The 17,335-nt window shown below is 41.5% G+C and overlaps 1 protein-coding gene across 4 annotated transcripts in view; it reads left to right on the plus strand.

The window, feature by feature from the left end:
• The first annotated feature begins 10,993 nt into the window (after positions 1-10,993).
• MAST4 (microtubule associated serine/threonine kinase family member 4) overlaps positions 10,994-17,335 on the plus strand; it is a 216,035-nt gene continuing 209,693 nt past the window's right edge. For 3 of the 4 annotated variants that reach the window (XM_087715577.1, XM_087715579.1, XM_087715580.1), the window contains exon 1: positions 10,995-11,622. In XM_087715577.1, coding sequence (XP_087571703.1) covers positions 11,152-11,622 — 471 coding nt within the window. In that variant the 5' untranslated portion in view covers positions 10,995-11,151. Of the gene's footprint in view, positions 11,623-17,335 lie in introns of all 4 variants that reach the window. The other variant, XM_087715576.1, reaches the window with a different exon arrangement.

Genomic DNA, 17,335 nt, shown 5'->3' on the forward strand with positions numbered 1-17,335 from the left:
TTTGGCTAAACCTCCTATCTTTAATTGTTTAGTGTATGAAGCTCCTCTATCAGTTCCATATATTTTTATTGGGCAATGTAGTACCAAGGAGAATATTAATTTCATATTAGGCAATTGTGGAATATTAATTTCATATTGGGAAATGTAGTACCAAGGAGAATATTAATTTCATATTAGATCTAAGAAAACATATATGTATCTAGATCAGGGGTGGGTTCCAGCAGGCACTACTGCTGGTTCACTCGTGTGTGTGCACCCCATGTGCATGTGCAGTGCAATAAAAATTGTTCTGCACATGCACAGAAGCAAAAGGCAAGATGGCAGCACCACAGGCATGCGCAGAAGAAAAAACAAGATGGCGGTGCCTATGGCACCACCTGGAGAACCAGTTTGGGGGCATGGCAGTCCTAGGTTGCTGCCGCTTCCAGTGACCAGGCTGCCAAATTACTACCGGTTCATCCTAACCGTCCAAACTGGTAGGAACCCAACATTGATCTATCCAGAAAGTATATGGTCAGTAAACCATAGTATTTATACATTGTTTGGATTTTTAAAAACACATTTCATTGTTTTGTAGCCTAGTTCATAAATCATGCTGAGCCATCGGAGATCAATTCACATGTCACTCTAAGCTAAAAGCAATTATATTATTTTTTATCATTATTTAAAACCAAGCTGTTACTATGTTTCCTGGATCTGTAAGTATCTAATGATGGCCAATACAAATGCTTGTGACTTATAAGAAAGTGACAGAATATTTATATAGATAATGTAGAGCTTTAACAAAATATATATTCTTTCGCGTTAGCAATTTAGTTCCCATTTTTCCACTGCTTTCCTTCGTAGACATCCAGTGCAATCTGTAATGACATGAAAATGCAAAGCATGCATAACAATGTTATGATGTAAACACTGACAATTTATACCCCAACATATGATGTATGTTAGTCATGTAGTTTGTGTTGTGACATTACAACATATGTTTTGCTATTTGCTTCTCCTTGCTACGTAGTAGACAACTTTGCTTTCCTTGAACTTTCCTTATACTTTCTAATACAAACTTCTTTCCCTTCCTTTCTGCTTTTATCAGATTTTAAATAGAGGATTAATTTGATACATGGTTAATTTTAAATATGTTTCTCGGTTTTACATGTGTGATCCAAATGCCTAATTACAGAAAACTTATGTTATATACCGTATTTTCCTGCAAATAAGACAGGGTTATTTGAGTAAAAGTGAAAATAAATCTGATTAAAAAAAACCTAATAGCAATTTGTGTGGAAGATGTGTAGCATTTCACATACCAAACACATTGCTTCCTGCTTTCCTCTTATCTTGCTGAGCTATACTGAAAATCAAAATTATTTTAATGAACCCTTTCCTACTGAGTTTCCTAATGAAATGTTTATATATCAAGAGTGCAAATATTGAAAAATTAAAATGGAAGAATGCCACGTATTATTATTATTGCTTTTTAAAAAGTGTTTGGAACTGATTGACACTATGGTGATTCCTTCAACGATGAAGCCAGAGGGAAAAGCTTTAGAAATTTTTTCCAAAGCCTTTTCAGCCTTGAACTCCAGGTCAGGTATGGCATCAAAAATGGGCAAAGGAAACACCTGAATTTGGCTATGTTTTAAGGGGGCAAATATGTTTCACTGCTAATTATGTAAATTGTAATCTTAAAACTGTTCCTGGGCCTATTGTGTAGTCCTGCAGCGTTTTATTTCTAATTCTGGTTTCTCCTTAGACTGCACACATGTTATCTCACTGTTTGTCTCTCACCTTCTCACTGTTTCTAAAAACACGATATTACTCAGCCTTTCCACTTCCATGTGCGGATGTTGGAAATTAAGTGTTATTCTAATAAAGACGTATTAAGACAACACAAATTATAGGGATAGAGGTAGATCACAGTTGTGCAAATTAAAACCTGAGAGCTCTTAAAATATCTCCCTATGTATAAGCCTGGTTTCTTATACCATGTTAATACGATCGGAACTGCCATTCAGAGTAACCACAAATTAATGACTCAGTTAATTTCATACTCCGTTTTCATTTGGTACGGAGGAGCGTGGAGTAACTAAGAAAGGAATGAAAGAAATACAGGGAATCCTCACCAAACAGCCACTTGCTCACGACTATTCCAATTTATGAGGTGCTGAACAAGGGGTACTTACAAAGAATCATTTTAGGTGTGGCTGTCACAGCCTTCCTGAAGTCATGTAATCATATTTTTTGGGCTTAACAACTGAGTTGCAATTACCTCATTGCAGCATCCCCATAGTCACACAATGACCATTGACGGCTTCCCACAAGCAAAGTGAAGAGGGAAGCTGGCAGGAGGTCACCAATGGTGATCCCATGACCAGAGGACATTGTGTCTCTGTAGGATTCACCTAGCGGCAAATGGGATTGTCTGAATTGCCACTGTAAATCAGTGCAGTCATGTGACATTGTGCTTTATGACTGCATCACAGCAATGTCGTTCTCAGGTCCAGTTACTGTTGATAAGCATGGGTTTCTTGTATAAGTAAACAACGTTCAGTCCCGGCATGAAGAAAATGTAAGAAACCGTTGCGATACACTATAACAATAGATAGATAGATACTCCTAGACTGTCTTTGACCTGACTTATCTCAGAACACTGACACCTAGGAGAAAAGATGAAGCTATCGTGCCAAATATATACAGCAAACAATCCAGGCTTACAAATCAAATGAACAATATATACCAGCCAAGTGTGGTTTTAGTTGAATTATATATCTGATTTAGCATGTCAATTGTGGCAGTCCAGATTACCTTGTTACTTGAAGAACACATGATGTTCTTCAAGAATGCCTTTCCTGGTTCTATAGTGGCACTTGGAAGCATACATATTAATTATGGCTGGGGATCAGGAGTGAAATGCTACCAGTTTGGACCAGTTTACCCGAACCGGTAGTAAAAAAATTCTAGAAATTGTGCGGCACAGCTGATTGTCGGAACTTTTTTTTTACTTTTAAAAGCATTTTTTTACTACCTGTTCGGGCGTACCGGTAGTTCTGACGATCAGCTTGCGACGATCAGCTGCGCCACGTGATTTATATTGTCTAGAAAGCAGGGAGCACAGCTGTTTCCCCCATCGCTGTCCTACTTACCTTTGCAGACTCAGAAAAGGCTTATTAATCCTTTTTCAGCACTGCGTGGTAGCATCTGCGGGGCACATGTGCGCGCAAAGCAAACCAGTAGTGAACCGAACCAGTAGCAGACTTCAGAGCATTTCACACCTGCTGGGAATGATAATCATTTATGACTTCAGAGGTCTGAGAGCTCCATGCTTTACATGAAGTGCCTCCGATGTTTTTCTAAAAGTTTCAATGCTCTCAGGCTGTGGCATTTTGTTAGGTTTGTTACTTAGAATGCGTATTAAAACAAGAATGGGCAACCATTCCATTTTCTGAAACCTTCTTAAAGTTATAGTCTAGAAATGAGTAGCCTAATTTAAAAGTTAGAGCAGTGGTTCCCAAACTTTTTCAGTCCACCTTGGTGCTACAAACTGATCCTCAGTGCCCCCCACCCAGTGGTGGAATTCATTTTTTTTTACTACTGATTCTGTGGGCGTGGCTTTGTGGGCGTGGCTGAAGGGGGGTCATGTGACTGGGTGGTTTGCATGATGGAAGGAAGATAGTAACAGTAAAATTCAAAACTGTAATAATTAATTGCACATTTATTCAAAATCCAATTTAAAAACCTTTTTAATTAATGCTAATTCAACAAAATTGTTGAACATGATCCAGTGATACCAGGTTTTCAAAGTCTGATAGTCATTTATCAAGAACCTTAGTAACTAGTAACTTAGTAAACTCAGTAAAATTTAGTAACTATTTCACTGTTCAGTAAATTCTTAATGTGATGGATGGGCTTGATGAAGTGATACCAGAAAAAATGTCTTTTCAAAGGAAGTGGCAATCAGCTATTTCCCAAACTGTAGGCAGAACTCCAGGATGTGGGACCCGGACGATCCCTGTTTTTAAAAACCTGGTTACAGGCAGAGGAAGAGCTCAAGACTCTGATCCTCTCTTTGTCTGCACAAGCGACGGGGAATTGTGGTACCCAAAACTAGAACCCCTGATTTCTAGATTTAAACCTTAAATATTGAAATGGCCCATTTCTTCCAGACTTCCAATGAAACCATTCCATTTACTGTCATGCAAACCTCCCTTGCGGATACGATGGATTCCTCCACCCCCCCATGTATTTCCCACCCTCCTCCTCAGCTTCCCTGCTGTATTTATGATTGGCAGGGCGCTCTTCTCTCTGGGGCCAGGAAGCAGCCTGAGCACCAGCAGCAGGAAGGGCACCGGCAGAGAAATCTGGGCCAGAGGTTTTGGGGGAGGCGGGGCGGAGGGAGGGAAGACGTGGTTTTGGACGAGAATAAAGCTCTGTCACCATGCAGGAAGGCCTCTGCCGTTGCATCACTAGGTCTCCCTGCAGCCCCCTTTGCATGTTCACCTTCCCTCAAAACCTGCTCCGTCTCACCTTTGGCCTGCTCCGCGCTTAATGAAACTGGCGGGGCCTGGGCCGAAGCAGCCGGAGGGCGCTGCAGGCTCGACATGTGGTGGGTAGGTGGGAGAGAAATAGAGGCTATAATGGCGGGATGGGTGGCACCCTCCTTCCATGCTGCCGGCTGGCAAGGGCTGCTGCTCCAGAGCAGACTGGCAGAGAAAGAGCGGCAGCCCGTCCTCTGCCTCCTCTTGCAAAGAGACTCAGCAGCCCTCCAGGACCCTCCCCCCCTCTTTTCTGGGCTGAGGAACCCGCCTCTCTACTCTCCCACGTCCAGCTTCAAAGCAGACGGGAGGCCGATACGCTCGGGCTTTGGTGCCTCAACTCATCGAAGGAAGCTTGGCTTCTACGTCGACCCTGGATCGCTTTTTTCAATCCAGGTTTTTTAAAAATAAATAAAACAGGGAGGAAGAGCACAAAATGGAGTAGCCAGGCAAAGCCCTTGCTTTGTGGATAAGGATTTTGAGAGGAGCTCCCAAGCGGGGAGAAGGAGCCTTGGGAAAGAAACAAGTTGGCTTCTCTGCTTTGCTTTTAAATGTACCCATAGGTGTGCGTTTCTCCGTTTTCTTCCCTATTGCTGGTATAAGGCTCTCGCTGGAGGCTGGATGGCCTTTCTGGGGCTTGTTATTTACACACAACACACTATATCCCCTTCTATGGTCCTGTCATTCCAAGTGGAGGGGGCCACCTCCAGCACTCCTCTGCCACCTTCCTTGCCTCTTAGCGCCTCCCTGTTGCCTCCCTTGCCTCTGAGCACCCCCTTAAGTTATCCCACCATCCCCCAGGGGGCAGTACCGCCCACTTTGGGAACCACTGAGTTAGGGCAACATAGATAGCTATTTTAATACTGCTTAAGCAATTTTATGTATATGTCCTTTCAGTTAATGATTAGTAAACTTATAAAATGATTTTATTTTCATATATGCCTCAAAGTAATTTTTCTCTGATTAATTATACAACTAAATTATACTTAAGTGTAATTACTCTAATTATCATTGACATATAACTGACCATAATTTACTGCCTTTCTTTTCAATCCCATACAAAAATCATATTACAATCATATTACTGCAATACACCATAATAATTTTTCATTATTAATTTTAACAGTCCTGAAACATTAAATGTGGTTTGATTGGCATTGTAAAATTTTGTCATGAAATCCCTTGTAAACAATTCTTTGTAAATCCCCCTGGGCCTTGGGGTCAACTATAGAAGTCACAAACAACCAGCTTTGGGGGCAGGGGAGAGAAAATAATACACCATGGTCATCAGAAAAGACAACAGAAGATGAAAAAAGCTAAAAACTCATTCTGACTTAGGGAATATAATCTTCAGGCTACTCCTGGGTGTTTTTAAAGTTACTGCTGGATTTTGAAATTGAACTGAAATCTGGAATCTCTCTATTCAGCCAGGACTAATTTATAACCATTCCAGTGTTCTCTTACAGCACAGAGTAAAATATATTGTATCTAACAAATCCAAGTTGACAGCTTTGAATTTCTAGTGGAAATGCAGATGAAGATAAAAATACTGTCAATTTAAGCAGATGCTGTTTTCAGAGGGAGATGAGAGCAGATATGTTCACAGGAGGACCTAGCACTTCTGTCAAGATGACAAAAGCAGCATTGGCCATTGCAAGGCAATTGCCACATAACATACATGTAATGCCATGATACAAGTAGATCACAGAGTGTGAAGCAAGATGGAAGGTCTAATACTCTAGGGAAGTAGAGTAAGGAAATACCCCTTTCCCATGTTGTTTTCAATTTTCAGTGCTTTAGGGTTTCATTTGGCCTCGTATTTTTGGTTTTACAAAAGTATCCCCAACTAGCATTTTATGTTAACTGTACAATTTCTCTTAGTATTATAATTTTAATCATTTACATTTATACTGTTCTATTCCTTATTTTTTATTTTTATTGTACCTCACCTGAGAGCAATTCAAAAATTGCTGATATAGAAATTATATATCAAATGCGCTTTACAACTTGGCTTTTACCAGGTGTCAACTAATTTCAGTTTTGTTTGCAGAAAATATTAGTATAATGTCCCAAGATAATAAAAGCATTCAACAAACCGTGGATGGGATAATTTGCCTAGAAATGAAGCAAAAGAGAAAAAAAGATTTAATATAAATATTTTTTTTAAATTGTAGAAGACAACCTTGACAAATTAGGTACTATTGTTAGAACCTTCATTGTTCATATTTGATCTCTACTTTAGGTTCGTTCTTTAGCAATAATAATTCAACACCAAGATACTATTTTAATTTTTGCTTCTATTTCTCAAATGCTCATCAATATTGCTCTCAAAAACTGTAAAGTCAGTACAGCAGCAACCATATTTTGTATGTCTCTGCAGCACAAATTGCAATGAAACAGCAGTTCCCATTAAACGTCTGTTGGAATCACAACTGGGGTGTTTATACCAATATTTATAACATAATCTATCTGATGAGGTCAACCTGTGCATTTAAAAATAAATTTAAAAATAAACTATCAGTGGGTAACTTTAGCATTTTATAGGAGGGTTTGTTTTTGTGTGTGTTTGTGTGTGTGCAGGCGCTTCTAGCAGAATAATTCTGTTGGGCAGGTTGGTTAAGAGTATAACTGGTCTCGTTACTTGAAGAGGTTCCCTATTGTTAACAATAAGTAGACCTAGACGTAATCCTCATCTTACACCTGATTGCTTAGCAACTATTTGAAGTTACAATGGACTTTCCCAGGGCTACCAAAGTCCAAATTCCATTCCCGGGTCACATTACCATATTTCAGGTACTCAACAACAAGCTCACTTTATGGCCACTTGCAGTATCCTGAGGTTGCATGTTATGGTTTTTGCTGAAAACTGGAATTAATGTCGTGCTGCGAAACTGGCCCATAGCGAACCATTGATTTGCTTAACAACTGTGGAGTTCGCTTAATAATTGTGACCAAAAAATGTTGTAAAATTGGGTTGGAATTCCTGGATTGGAATTACATGATTTATTGTTTGGTTTATATTAGTGTGTGTTTACAGCTAATGTGTGCTTATGTGTGGTTTATATAATAGTTTATGGATGAATATATTGTTCAAAATAGCCTATTGTTGTTTATTCAATAAACTAGGTTTAAGATATGTTTCGATGCAACGTGGCCATCCAAACATCATTTTAGAATTTACAACTGAAGCATTTTAAAATGATTTGGCTATTCATATAGTACTTTTATCCTTTCCACCATCTCTTTATGGTTGAGCCACAAGGTTAATGGATGTTGCAACTTTAAGATGTTGTACCCACCTGAGTGCATTTGGTAGGATTTATTTTTGATCACAGTACTGTACAATTAGTTTGGTTCCAAACTCCCAAGTACTTAGTGATCCAGATGGTAAAACACAATCTTGATTCAAAAGTGTATTTTGTTCATTACTTCTAAATTCAGATCTGCTAATGGAGAGCTGTACAGTATTTCAGTGCTGAAGAATGAAATGAACAAGCTAAAAGGATAAGATAGGCATCAAAATTTTTTACACAATAATAATCTTTCCTTGGGCCAGTTAATTAAATTATTGCAGTAAACTTCACAAAATACTTGACATTTATCTAATAAAACAAAGTTATTTTTAACAGAATAACAATTTTAATTCCAATTTTGGAAACATAAGAAGCATCCTTAGGTCAATTTAGATATTGTGTCCATCTAGATCAGTGTGTTTATTCTGGCTGGCAGTGACAGAAGTCTCAGTTACTCAACCTATCAAAACCGTTTAAATAGAAATTACAATTACATGTGCTTTCTCACTGAGAAATATGTCCTATGTTGATTCTAGCTTCTCTTTTTAGTACTGGTTTTTGCTGAATAAAAAAGCAAAATAAAACTACCACAAATAAATATAGTGAAAAATGTCATTTTGAGCATTATAATCATTATAAAGGAATAAGGCAAACATTTTCTTAAAACCAAGCTAAGTATAGTACCTTTGAAATGTTAGTGCTTCTTTGATGAATAATGTCAAGGGAGCCTGCCTAAACCTTTTGATATATTACCTTCAAAATGATAACTTGGAAAGGACACAAAGTCTTCATTCTCATAGGTATATTAACATATTTAAATTAGTTACTATTTTCTGGATTTATGGAATATTTTGAACTATAAATTAATCAAAAGAGATGGATTTACACAACAAATTAAGTCACAAGAGCATTAACCATGGCTAAGCACTAACCAGGTTTTTATGTTTGAGAATTGTAAAACTAGGTCTTTAACTTATTTGGTAAAAATATGTAACCATAGCTATTGACTGTAATTTTGGAACTTGAAGGGAAAGTTTCAAATTAACATGATGAATTATCACCATTGTGCTAATTTATCATTTTCAGTTTTTCTGATTCTCTCTATAATATCTGAAACATATCACTAGATTGTATCTGTTTATATTCCAAAAATTAATAAGTCAGCCACATTTTGGCTCATCTTACTTACTTTTATATGTTTTCTGTTTTCTGTTTTTTTTAAAAAAAAAACACCTATTGAATGTCTTGTAAATTAACCCAAAATTGATTTCTGGAAGATCTCAATTGTGATATATGACTTAGAGAACTCTGGATGAAATCTACATGCTACATTCTAATTCCTGGGGGAAAAAATTAAGCTAACTTACATTCTCATTCTAAAAACTATTATAATTTTCTTTGGCCTAATAAAAACTTCAGCACGACCAGATTCAGACAACTATTAGAATAATAAGAAGTCTAGAAAGCCCAAGAAAGATCAGTAAAAATATCCCTGCAAATATCCCTGAAAAAAGAAAACTAAAAGGAGACATGCTATCAGTGTATAAATACCTAAAATGTTGTGTGAAATTGAGAGGTTAAAAACCTATGGCTTGAAGTGACAAGACCAGAGATCCAAGCTGAATATTAGAAGAGATTTCCTCATGATCAGAGCTATTAAGAAGAACACTTGGCTAGATCTCTCTTTCACAGGAAGATTTCAAAGGGACTGGATAACCACTTTGTTGGAGATGCCGTAGTGGTTTTAATTTTCTTAAAAGATAGAGAAACTGTTCAATTCAGCCCTGTTAGTTTGGAAATGTGTCCATGTACCTAGGAAAAGAACAGAATGGGAGATAGCGGAGAGCAGATTTTAAAGATAGGATCAAGGAAATAGCATTTTGGTCAACTGTGCTTCATCATTAATTATGTAAATGGGTAAATTTCCAACAAAGCCATTTGTCAAAGTGTCCCTAATATGCCAATATCAAAGACTCCTTGAGACAGGAACATGATCCACTTGGTTTCCGACAGATGCTTGGGATTTGTCCAGTAATATGATGGGCAATTCTGCCATAAGTTGCATTGAGCTCAAGTGATAATAAGGATGCTGGATGCCATTGTTCCCTGGAAACCTTTTGTTTTTCCATACTGGCTGGGGAATTCTGGGAGTTGAAGTCCACACATCTTAATGCAGCCAAGCCTGACAAATACTGGTGTTTGGCAGAAAATGAAGAGCGAGTTTGCTTAGAAACAGGTACAAGGTTTAGACCATGGGTCCCCAAACTTGGCAACTTTAAGACTTGTGGACTTCAACTCAAAGAATTCTCCAGCTAGCATAGCTGGAGTTGCCAGGTTTGAAGACCTCTGGTTTAGGCTTACATTGTGGCCAAAGAGTGATAGACGTCCATACTTATAATTTCATTGAAACCTTGTCCAGAATGAGTGGCTATTCTATTTGGGAAGGCTGGGAATGACCTCCCAATTCCAGTGCCTTGACAGGTTTACAAACAAACAAACAAACAAATTGATGAAGCTGCTCCAGTTGTTCCACTCCGGAATGCATTTAGTTAAATTCAAAGGAAATGGGATACCTGAATAAATGCAGTATCGCCGATGCTCTCTGCAGCTTTCTTAATAAGAGCATTAAAACGGTCTGTTATGGACGGCTTCTCAGTCTAAGCCTCCTACCTGGGATTTCCAGGTGTCGTTTTGAAGGCTTCGGATTCTGGGAGACCCTCCCTAAGCATAAACTATCCGGGCGGGCAGCCCGTTTTTAAAGGCGACCCAGCTTCAGAAGTCAGCCCTATTTACACGTCCAACAGGGGCGTTCTCCGACTTCAGGGCGCCCGTTCTCCCTTTGCCGGCGACTGCTGCGCCTACTACCGCTTTCGTGCTCCCGTGTTACCTGCTGCTTCCCGCTCACCCGGCTCAGGATTACTCCCCCCTCCCCTTTAGCAGGTCCGCCCATCATTGCCGCCGCCCTCGCCATTGGCTGCCTGGACAGCCCATCCACCTCGCTTATTGCCAGGAGGCGGGTCCGCGGAAGGCAAGAGACGCCTCCCGGGCTGCCTGAGGAGCGGCTTGCGCGCCGAGAGCTCCCCTGCAGCCCGCGCAGAGTTTCCCAGCCGCTGGCGTCGGCGAAGGCAGCCGAGGTGGGATGTTGCTGCCACCGGGCGAGGTGCCGGTCTAGCGGGCCACGGCGGCAGCGGTTCGGCTGGCGTTTTTCCCTTTCCGGCGGAGGATGCCTCCGGTGTTGATGCCGCCGGCGGAGGCGGCCGGCTGACTTTCTCCTCCGACCCACCCAAGGCGGTGGCGGCGGTCTTCCCTCCGCACTTAGAGGGGCGGCGATGGGCAAGAAAGTTTCCGCGGCGGCAGCGGCGGCAAAGGAGGAGGTTGAGCGGAGAGATGAGGGAGGCCAACGACTCTCGCCCTCTTCTTCTTCTTCTTCTTCCTCCAGCTCCGGCTCGTCCCCCTCGTCGTCTGACTCCCAAACTCTTTCCGAAGAAGGCGAAGCCAGCTCGGCCACCCCTCCAGCCAGCCGGGGCGCTTTCCAGCGGGCGGATCCCCACAGACGCGACGGTACCTCCGAGCCGCAGCGGCCAGGAGGGGAAGCGCCGGGCGGCCCCGCGACGTTGCCCTCCGTGGCCCCTCGCGCCGGGAAGGAAGGAGGCGAGGTGGAAAAGGAAGGGTGCGTGGACGGCCGGCGGGAGAGCGAGGAAGAGGAGGACGACTCGGGTAGTCCGGGAGGTCTAGATGGCTGCGGGGGCGCCCGCCCGCGTCCCGAGACGGATGCCTCGCTGGAGGAGCAGGACGAGGAGGTGGGAGAAATCAGGGTTTGGAGGGGCGGCGCAGGGAAAGGGCTGCGGGGCGGCTGTGTCCCCCCGACACCCCGAAAAGAACGGGAGGATCCAGGCTGGCTTCTTCCGCCTGGCGGTGGCTACCCGAGGCCAGCGATGACGGGCGTCGTGGCGACCGGCCGAGGGGGGGGGGGAGAGAATGACCTGGCTTGACTGAGGGAGGGAGGGAGGGCAAGAGAAAGCCACCGCCGGCCGCGGCTGCCCTGCCTGGCTCCTTCGGGGCGCCGGGAAGAAGCTGCCAAGGGCGGGATCCCTGCCGCGTGTTGACGGTCGGGTGAGCCTCTTCCTAATTGCCTGAGTGGGCTGTGTGTTTGTACGGGGCGTTTCTCCTTAATTACCCTTGAAACCGACCACAAATGGGGCTCTGGGAATCGCTTCTCCGCCTCTCCGGGCTGGCTCGGAGTCCGCGGAGAGCGGTTGTCATCTTCCACCTCAGGTGGAGCTTGTTGAATAGGGAGAGGGGGGAAGGCGGCGGTCGCGGTCGCGGCCGCTCCGCTTAGATATCGGGGTGCGGACGGTGGTCCCCGCGACGGCCGGAGGGGCGAGTCCTTTCCTTCCACGCTTGGAGGCGCTTTGGGGTCGGCGCTTCGGAGGCGTTTCTTGGGCGCCCAGGCTCCTCGGGAAACGGGATAATGCTTCCTAGAAGGCTTTTTGCAAGGAAAAGCGGGCTTGTCTCAGGCATTTCCAGGGCTACCTTCCAGGGAGGAAGTGGTAAATTCCACATAAAGTCAGCGTAAGGCATAAATACAAGACTCCAGTGAAGGTTTAGATACTTTCTGTGGAGTGAGGCTCCAGAGAGTCCTGAGAGGTGGATGATATTGGCCAACGGACCTGAAATTGAGGTGTGGACATCTTTTAAATGCAAACAAACAAGCACTGCTTAGAAGATGAACTGCCGTAATGCTTGCAGGCTTAAAATACACTTTGAGGTGTTTTCTGCCTCCCCATTGTAGAGAAAGACTGAGAAGGTAGGGCGAGAGAATTTAAGGCTCAATCCTGATAAAAAATAAAAATCATGATCACATGGGGAGCATGCAACCTACTAGACTTAAGGTGGTCCACTGTTGTGAAGATGGGCTGATTACAATGTAAATCATCAACATGCAGTTATGTATATTTTCATTCTGATTGAAATTACCTTCTCCCCCTGTGGAATTAGGTCTGTGAATTGATTTAGAGAGGATTCATTTATCAGATGCTTCAGAGTTATGGTTTTTCATAGGATATATTCTGATGGCTATAAACAGGAAGTGTCAAGCCTTAAATGCCTTGTTATGGCTGTAGAAAAACAATTAGTTGGTTTTCTTTTCTTTTTTTTGCATAACTGAAAACTGTGTCTTTTGGTTGTTGGCACAACTGACATATTTGCTATGAAAAACTGTGGTTTTTATTTTAAGTGTCCTGAGGATAGTGGGTTTCAATTTTCCCCACAGTGTGTGTCTACTTTGCCATTTCTTTCTCCTGATTACAGATTTCCCATTTGTAGCCTGGAATTTCTTTATCACCTCCTATGGAGTTACCAGTCAGAGCTCTCATCACTTAGCTTTTTGAAATCCGTTAACGTTGGCCAAATTTTCCCAATATAAAACTACGTGTGACTCATGAAACCTCTTATCAAATGCTAGGACCTGATTCCACACTAAACACTAAACATTAATGCCTATTTCTTAAACAGCAGAAAATGGGAATCTTCTAGTACAGTGTCTTCAATTTAGACACTTCAGATTGAATTGTGTTTATTGATCAACTTACAAACAGCTTTCCCTAGAATTTGAACAAAAATTAACCTTGCTTTTTAGAATTTATACCTGTTTATACATTGTGTTTCGCCATAGCTATTGGATAAACCATAACCTTGGTTTGCATGACACATTAGTCCCGTGATGGCGAACCTAGGGCATGCGTGCCACAGGTGGCATGCAGAGCCATATTTGCCAGCACACACACTGTCTGCTCTGGCGTGTGTGTGTGTGTGTGCTGGCCAGCTGATTTTCAGCTTTCTGGAGCGCCAGGAGAATCCGTTTTAGCCCTCTCCAGGCTTCAGGATTGCCTCCAGAACCTGGGGAGGGCAAAAAAACAGACCTAACGGGCCAATTGGAAGTTCAGAAACCATATGTTTCTGGCTTCCATAGGCCCCCTGGGGGGCTGGGGAAGGCCGTTTTTGCCCTCCCCAGGCTTCAGGAAAGCTTCCAGAACCTGGGAAGGGCGAACCCCCCCCCCCTCCAGGGAGTCATGCGCACATGAATGGGGGGATCGTGCGCACCTGCACAGGTGGGTGGAGCACATTGAATTGTGGGTGTGGGCACGCACATGCACGCAATAGCATGCACACACACAATTTTGGCACACCCTTAGAAAATGGTTCTCCCTCACTGCATTAGACCATGGGTGTCAAATTCAATCTCATTACATGATGTATCATGACTTTTTGCCTTTGTGAAGCTGGGGTGGGTGCGACTTGCATATGACACATCTGGCCTACTGGCTGCCAGTTTGACATGCCTGCATTAGACATAGGTTACAACCAAAAAAGGCTAGTTTCACCAAAACCAAGCCAATCGTTTATAGCTTGGTGTGTTCACTGAATCAAGACAGTGTCAAAAACATACTACATACTCATGCTGCAGTAATCTTGGAAGATTTGAGTGATGTGGATTAATGACTGACTTTGTAATTGACAGATCTGTTGAATGTAATATGCCTGGACATGCTCTTTGTACATTTGAACTTGCTACTTCTCTAAATGCCTATAAAACAACGTAGAGTCTTCTTAAGGGGAGAACAAAGGCTAGGCCCACAATGGAGGTTTTTCCCCAATTTAGGGATGAGAGGTTGGATGGGCTGAATTGTTCCTTTGAGCTAGATATTGTCTTTTTCTAATGTGGACTAATAAATATGATGTGTAAACAAATACCAGGGCTATATATTTTTACAGCAAATATCCTGAGTGCAGTAATGGATATTTGCAATAGTGGTGAATATCTGTACCTCGGGTGTAGGATAGGAGTGAAAGTTTGTTCTCCGAGCTTGTGGGTTGATTTCCAAACGTTTCATTACCAGGCTAGGTAACATCTTCAGTGGAGTTTAGGGGATGGCAGTGTTCTTCTGTTCAGATATAGGTGTGTGTCAAGTGAGGATCTTATGATAGGGAGGTTATATTAGGTTGGGGTCATTGGGAGGTGAATTGCTGGTGAGAGGATTGCATGGGTTGTTTGAGGGTCAGTGCTATCTCTGGTTGGCTGTGTGGTTACTTTGGATCTGAGGGGTTCATAGTTGTAGGTTAATATGACTGTTGATGGAATTGCTTGTGGAATGCCAGGTTTAGATCAACTCACAAGTGTGACAGGTGGTAGTGTGGCTGATGTTTTTTGGGTTGCTCCAGTCAAACTGGTGCTGTTTGGTGTCAGTGTGGGAAGAGATTAAGGATTTGCCATTTGATTGCCAGCCGGTATTTGTAGATCCTGGTTTTTAATTGACATGTTTGTCCAACGTACAGTAGAATTGGTTGCACTGGTTACAGTTGATTTTGTAGATTATATTGTTTCTTTCATACTTCTGTATCTTTGGTTCTGGATAATTCCTGGCAGAGTGTGGCTGAGGGTTTCTAGACTATTGCTATTCTTAGGGGTTGGGGGATTCTGGCTGTCATTTCCGATACTCCTTTTGGGTACAGTAGGATTTTTGGGTGGTGGTTGGCTGTTGGTGTGTTGTGGTTTAGGTGCTGTGTGTCAGAATATGAAGTTTTTGAGATAGTCATTACAGAGAAAGATGTCCAGCAGCCAGCCATTTTTTTTCTGCTTTTCTTAGTGTTGTGGTGGTGCATTATGTTCTGGCCCTTCTGAATAGTGTCGGGACATAGCTTCTTTTGTGTGCGGTGGAGTGATTGCTTGCAAAGCTGAGGATCTGGTCCATATACATGGGTTTGTGGTAAATGCAGGTTTCCAATTTTCCGTGGTCTAGCCTCCTTATGTTGATGTCAACAAATGGAAGTCTGTGGTCTGTTTCTTCTTCATGTGTGAATTTGATCCCAGGGAATCTTATTGAGTAGGTGATGTGTTTCTTCAATTTGGGAGCATTTGATGATGATGAAGGTGTCATCAAAATAGCATGTCCAGAATTTTGGTTGGATGGTTGGTAGAAATATGGATTTGGGTCTTTCCATGACCACTTTTGTTATTAGGTCTGATATGGGTGATCCCATTAGGGTACCTTTACATCCTTGCAGATTTTCTCATTGAACATGTGTTGGGGCATAGATACAGGAGTTTCATGATGATTTCTGTGAACATGGAGTGTTCTGTAGTGCCATCATATATGAGTGAGTAGGTGGTGTATGGTTTATTTAGCTAGGCAATCATGGTGAAGAGAGTGGTGATATCGAATGAGACCATGATTTCTTCTTTGTTGATCTTGGTATGTTTGATACATTGGAGAAATTGTTCTGGGGAGTTTATTGAGTGGTTGAGTCATTGACCAACTGTCTGAGTTTCCTTTGAAGGGTTTCTGCTAGATTGTATATCGGTGTTTGAGGTAGAGTCACAATTGGACCTAAAGGAATCCCGTTCTTATGTATTTTGTTGTAATGGATATCAAAATGATTATTTAAGTCAGCTTGTTTGGTTTTATGGCTGTTAATATTTTCAGAAGTTTGACCACTAAACCTACAATATGTTTGAATTTTCTTTAAGAGCTGCAACTTCATTAGATTTCTCAGTGAAAAAAATGAATGTTTAGTATTTCAAATGAAAAGCATATTTGTTTTGTTTTCCATTACTTTAGTCCTTCCCACATTTTTATCCAGCTTAAAATGGATAACAGATCAATGGAATCTGGTGTCACATTGGAGGAAGTTCATGCTGATGTGATAACTTTAGTGTCTTGCTTCATAAATTAGTAATTTCTTTTTCTGGGTATAGAATTTTATTCTGTCTGCATTAATTATTTGAGGTCACTTTGCAGTTTGGTAACGTGCAGTTACAATTGTGTACTTTTAAGTCAGCACATTTGTTTTAGCTGAAACTGAGCTATAAATGTTCCTTCTGAGGGCATTCTGAGATATCAGATATAAACAAACCAGTATGTACACAGAACAAAATGTTTTCTCGGTTTAAATAGAATTATCAAACTTTGCCTACTCAAAAACAATCTGAAAGAGCATTTCTTCTGTCAAGGAAAAAATATTTGCCTACCAGTGTTAACAAAAGTGTATTAAATGTAAAGCATTACATTCTAATACTAAACATTACTATCTGGAATAGAAGAACTTATAACAGAGAAGCTATTTGTTCATAACTTCATTAATTCAAATCTGACTAGAGTTCTTATAAATATGGATTTCAGGAATGTATGTTCAAGTATTTCTATGATCTTATTTTGTGCTAATCTATTAATGTCTAGTAACCTATGTATATGGAAGGAATTCTACAATGCATCTTTATCTGGTATGCTGTAATTCACTCTAAAGGGGATTCTACTGCTACACTGTTACTATAAATATTTGTAGTAAAATTTTAAATGCAACTCCTATTGCATATTTGATTTAAAACATGATCATAATCTAAAGAGTGAAAACTTTTGAATTAGAATAAAGTAGGTGAATAATTGCTTCATGCTTGCTTATAAAGTAATGTAGTGTATCATATGAATAGTTTTAGCACTAGGAAAGTAGTTGAAA

The sequence above is a fragment of the Thamnophis sirtalis genome, unplaced genomic scaffold, assembly GCF_051295495.1.
Source record: "Thamnophis sirtalis isolate CommonGarterSnake01/CBP01778 unplaced genomic scaffold, rThaSir2_p1.2 scaffold_5, whole genome shotgun sequence".
Lineage (NCBI taxonomy): Eukaryota > Metazoa > Chordata > Lepidosauria > Squamata > Natricidae > Thamnophis > Thamnophis sirtalis.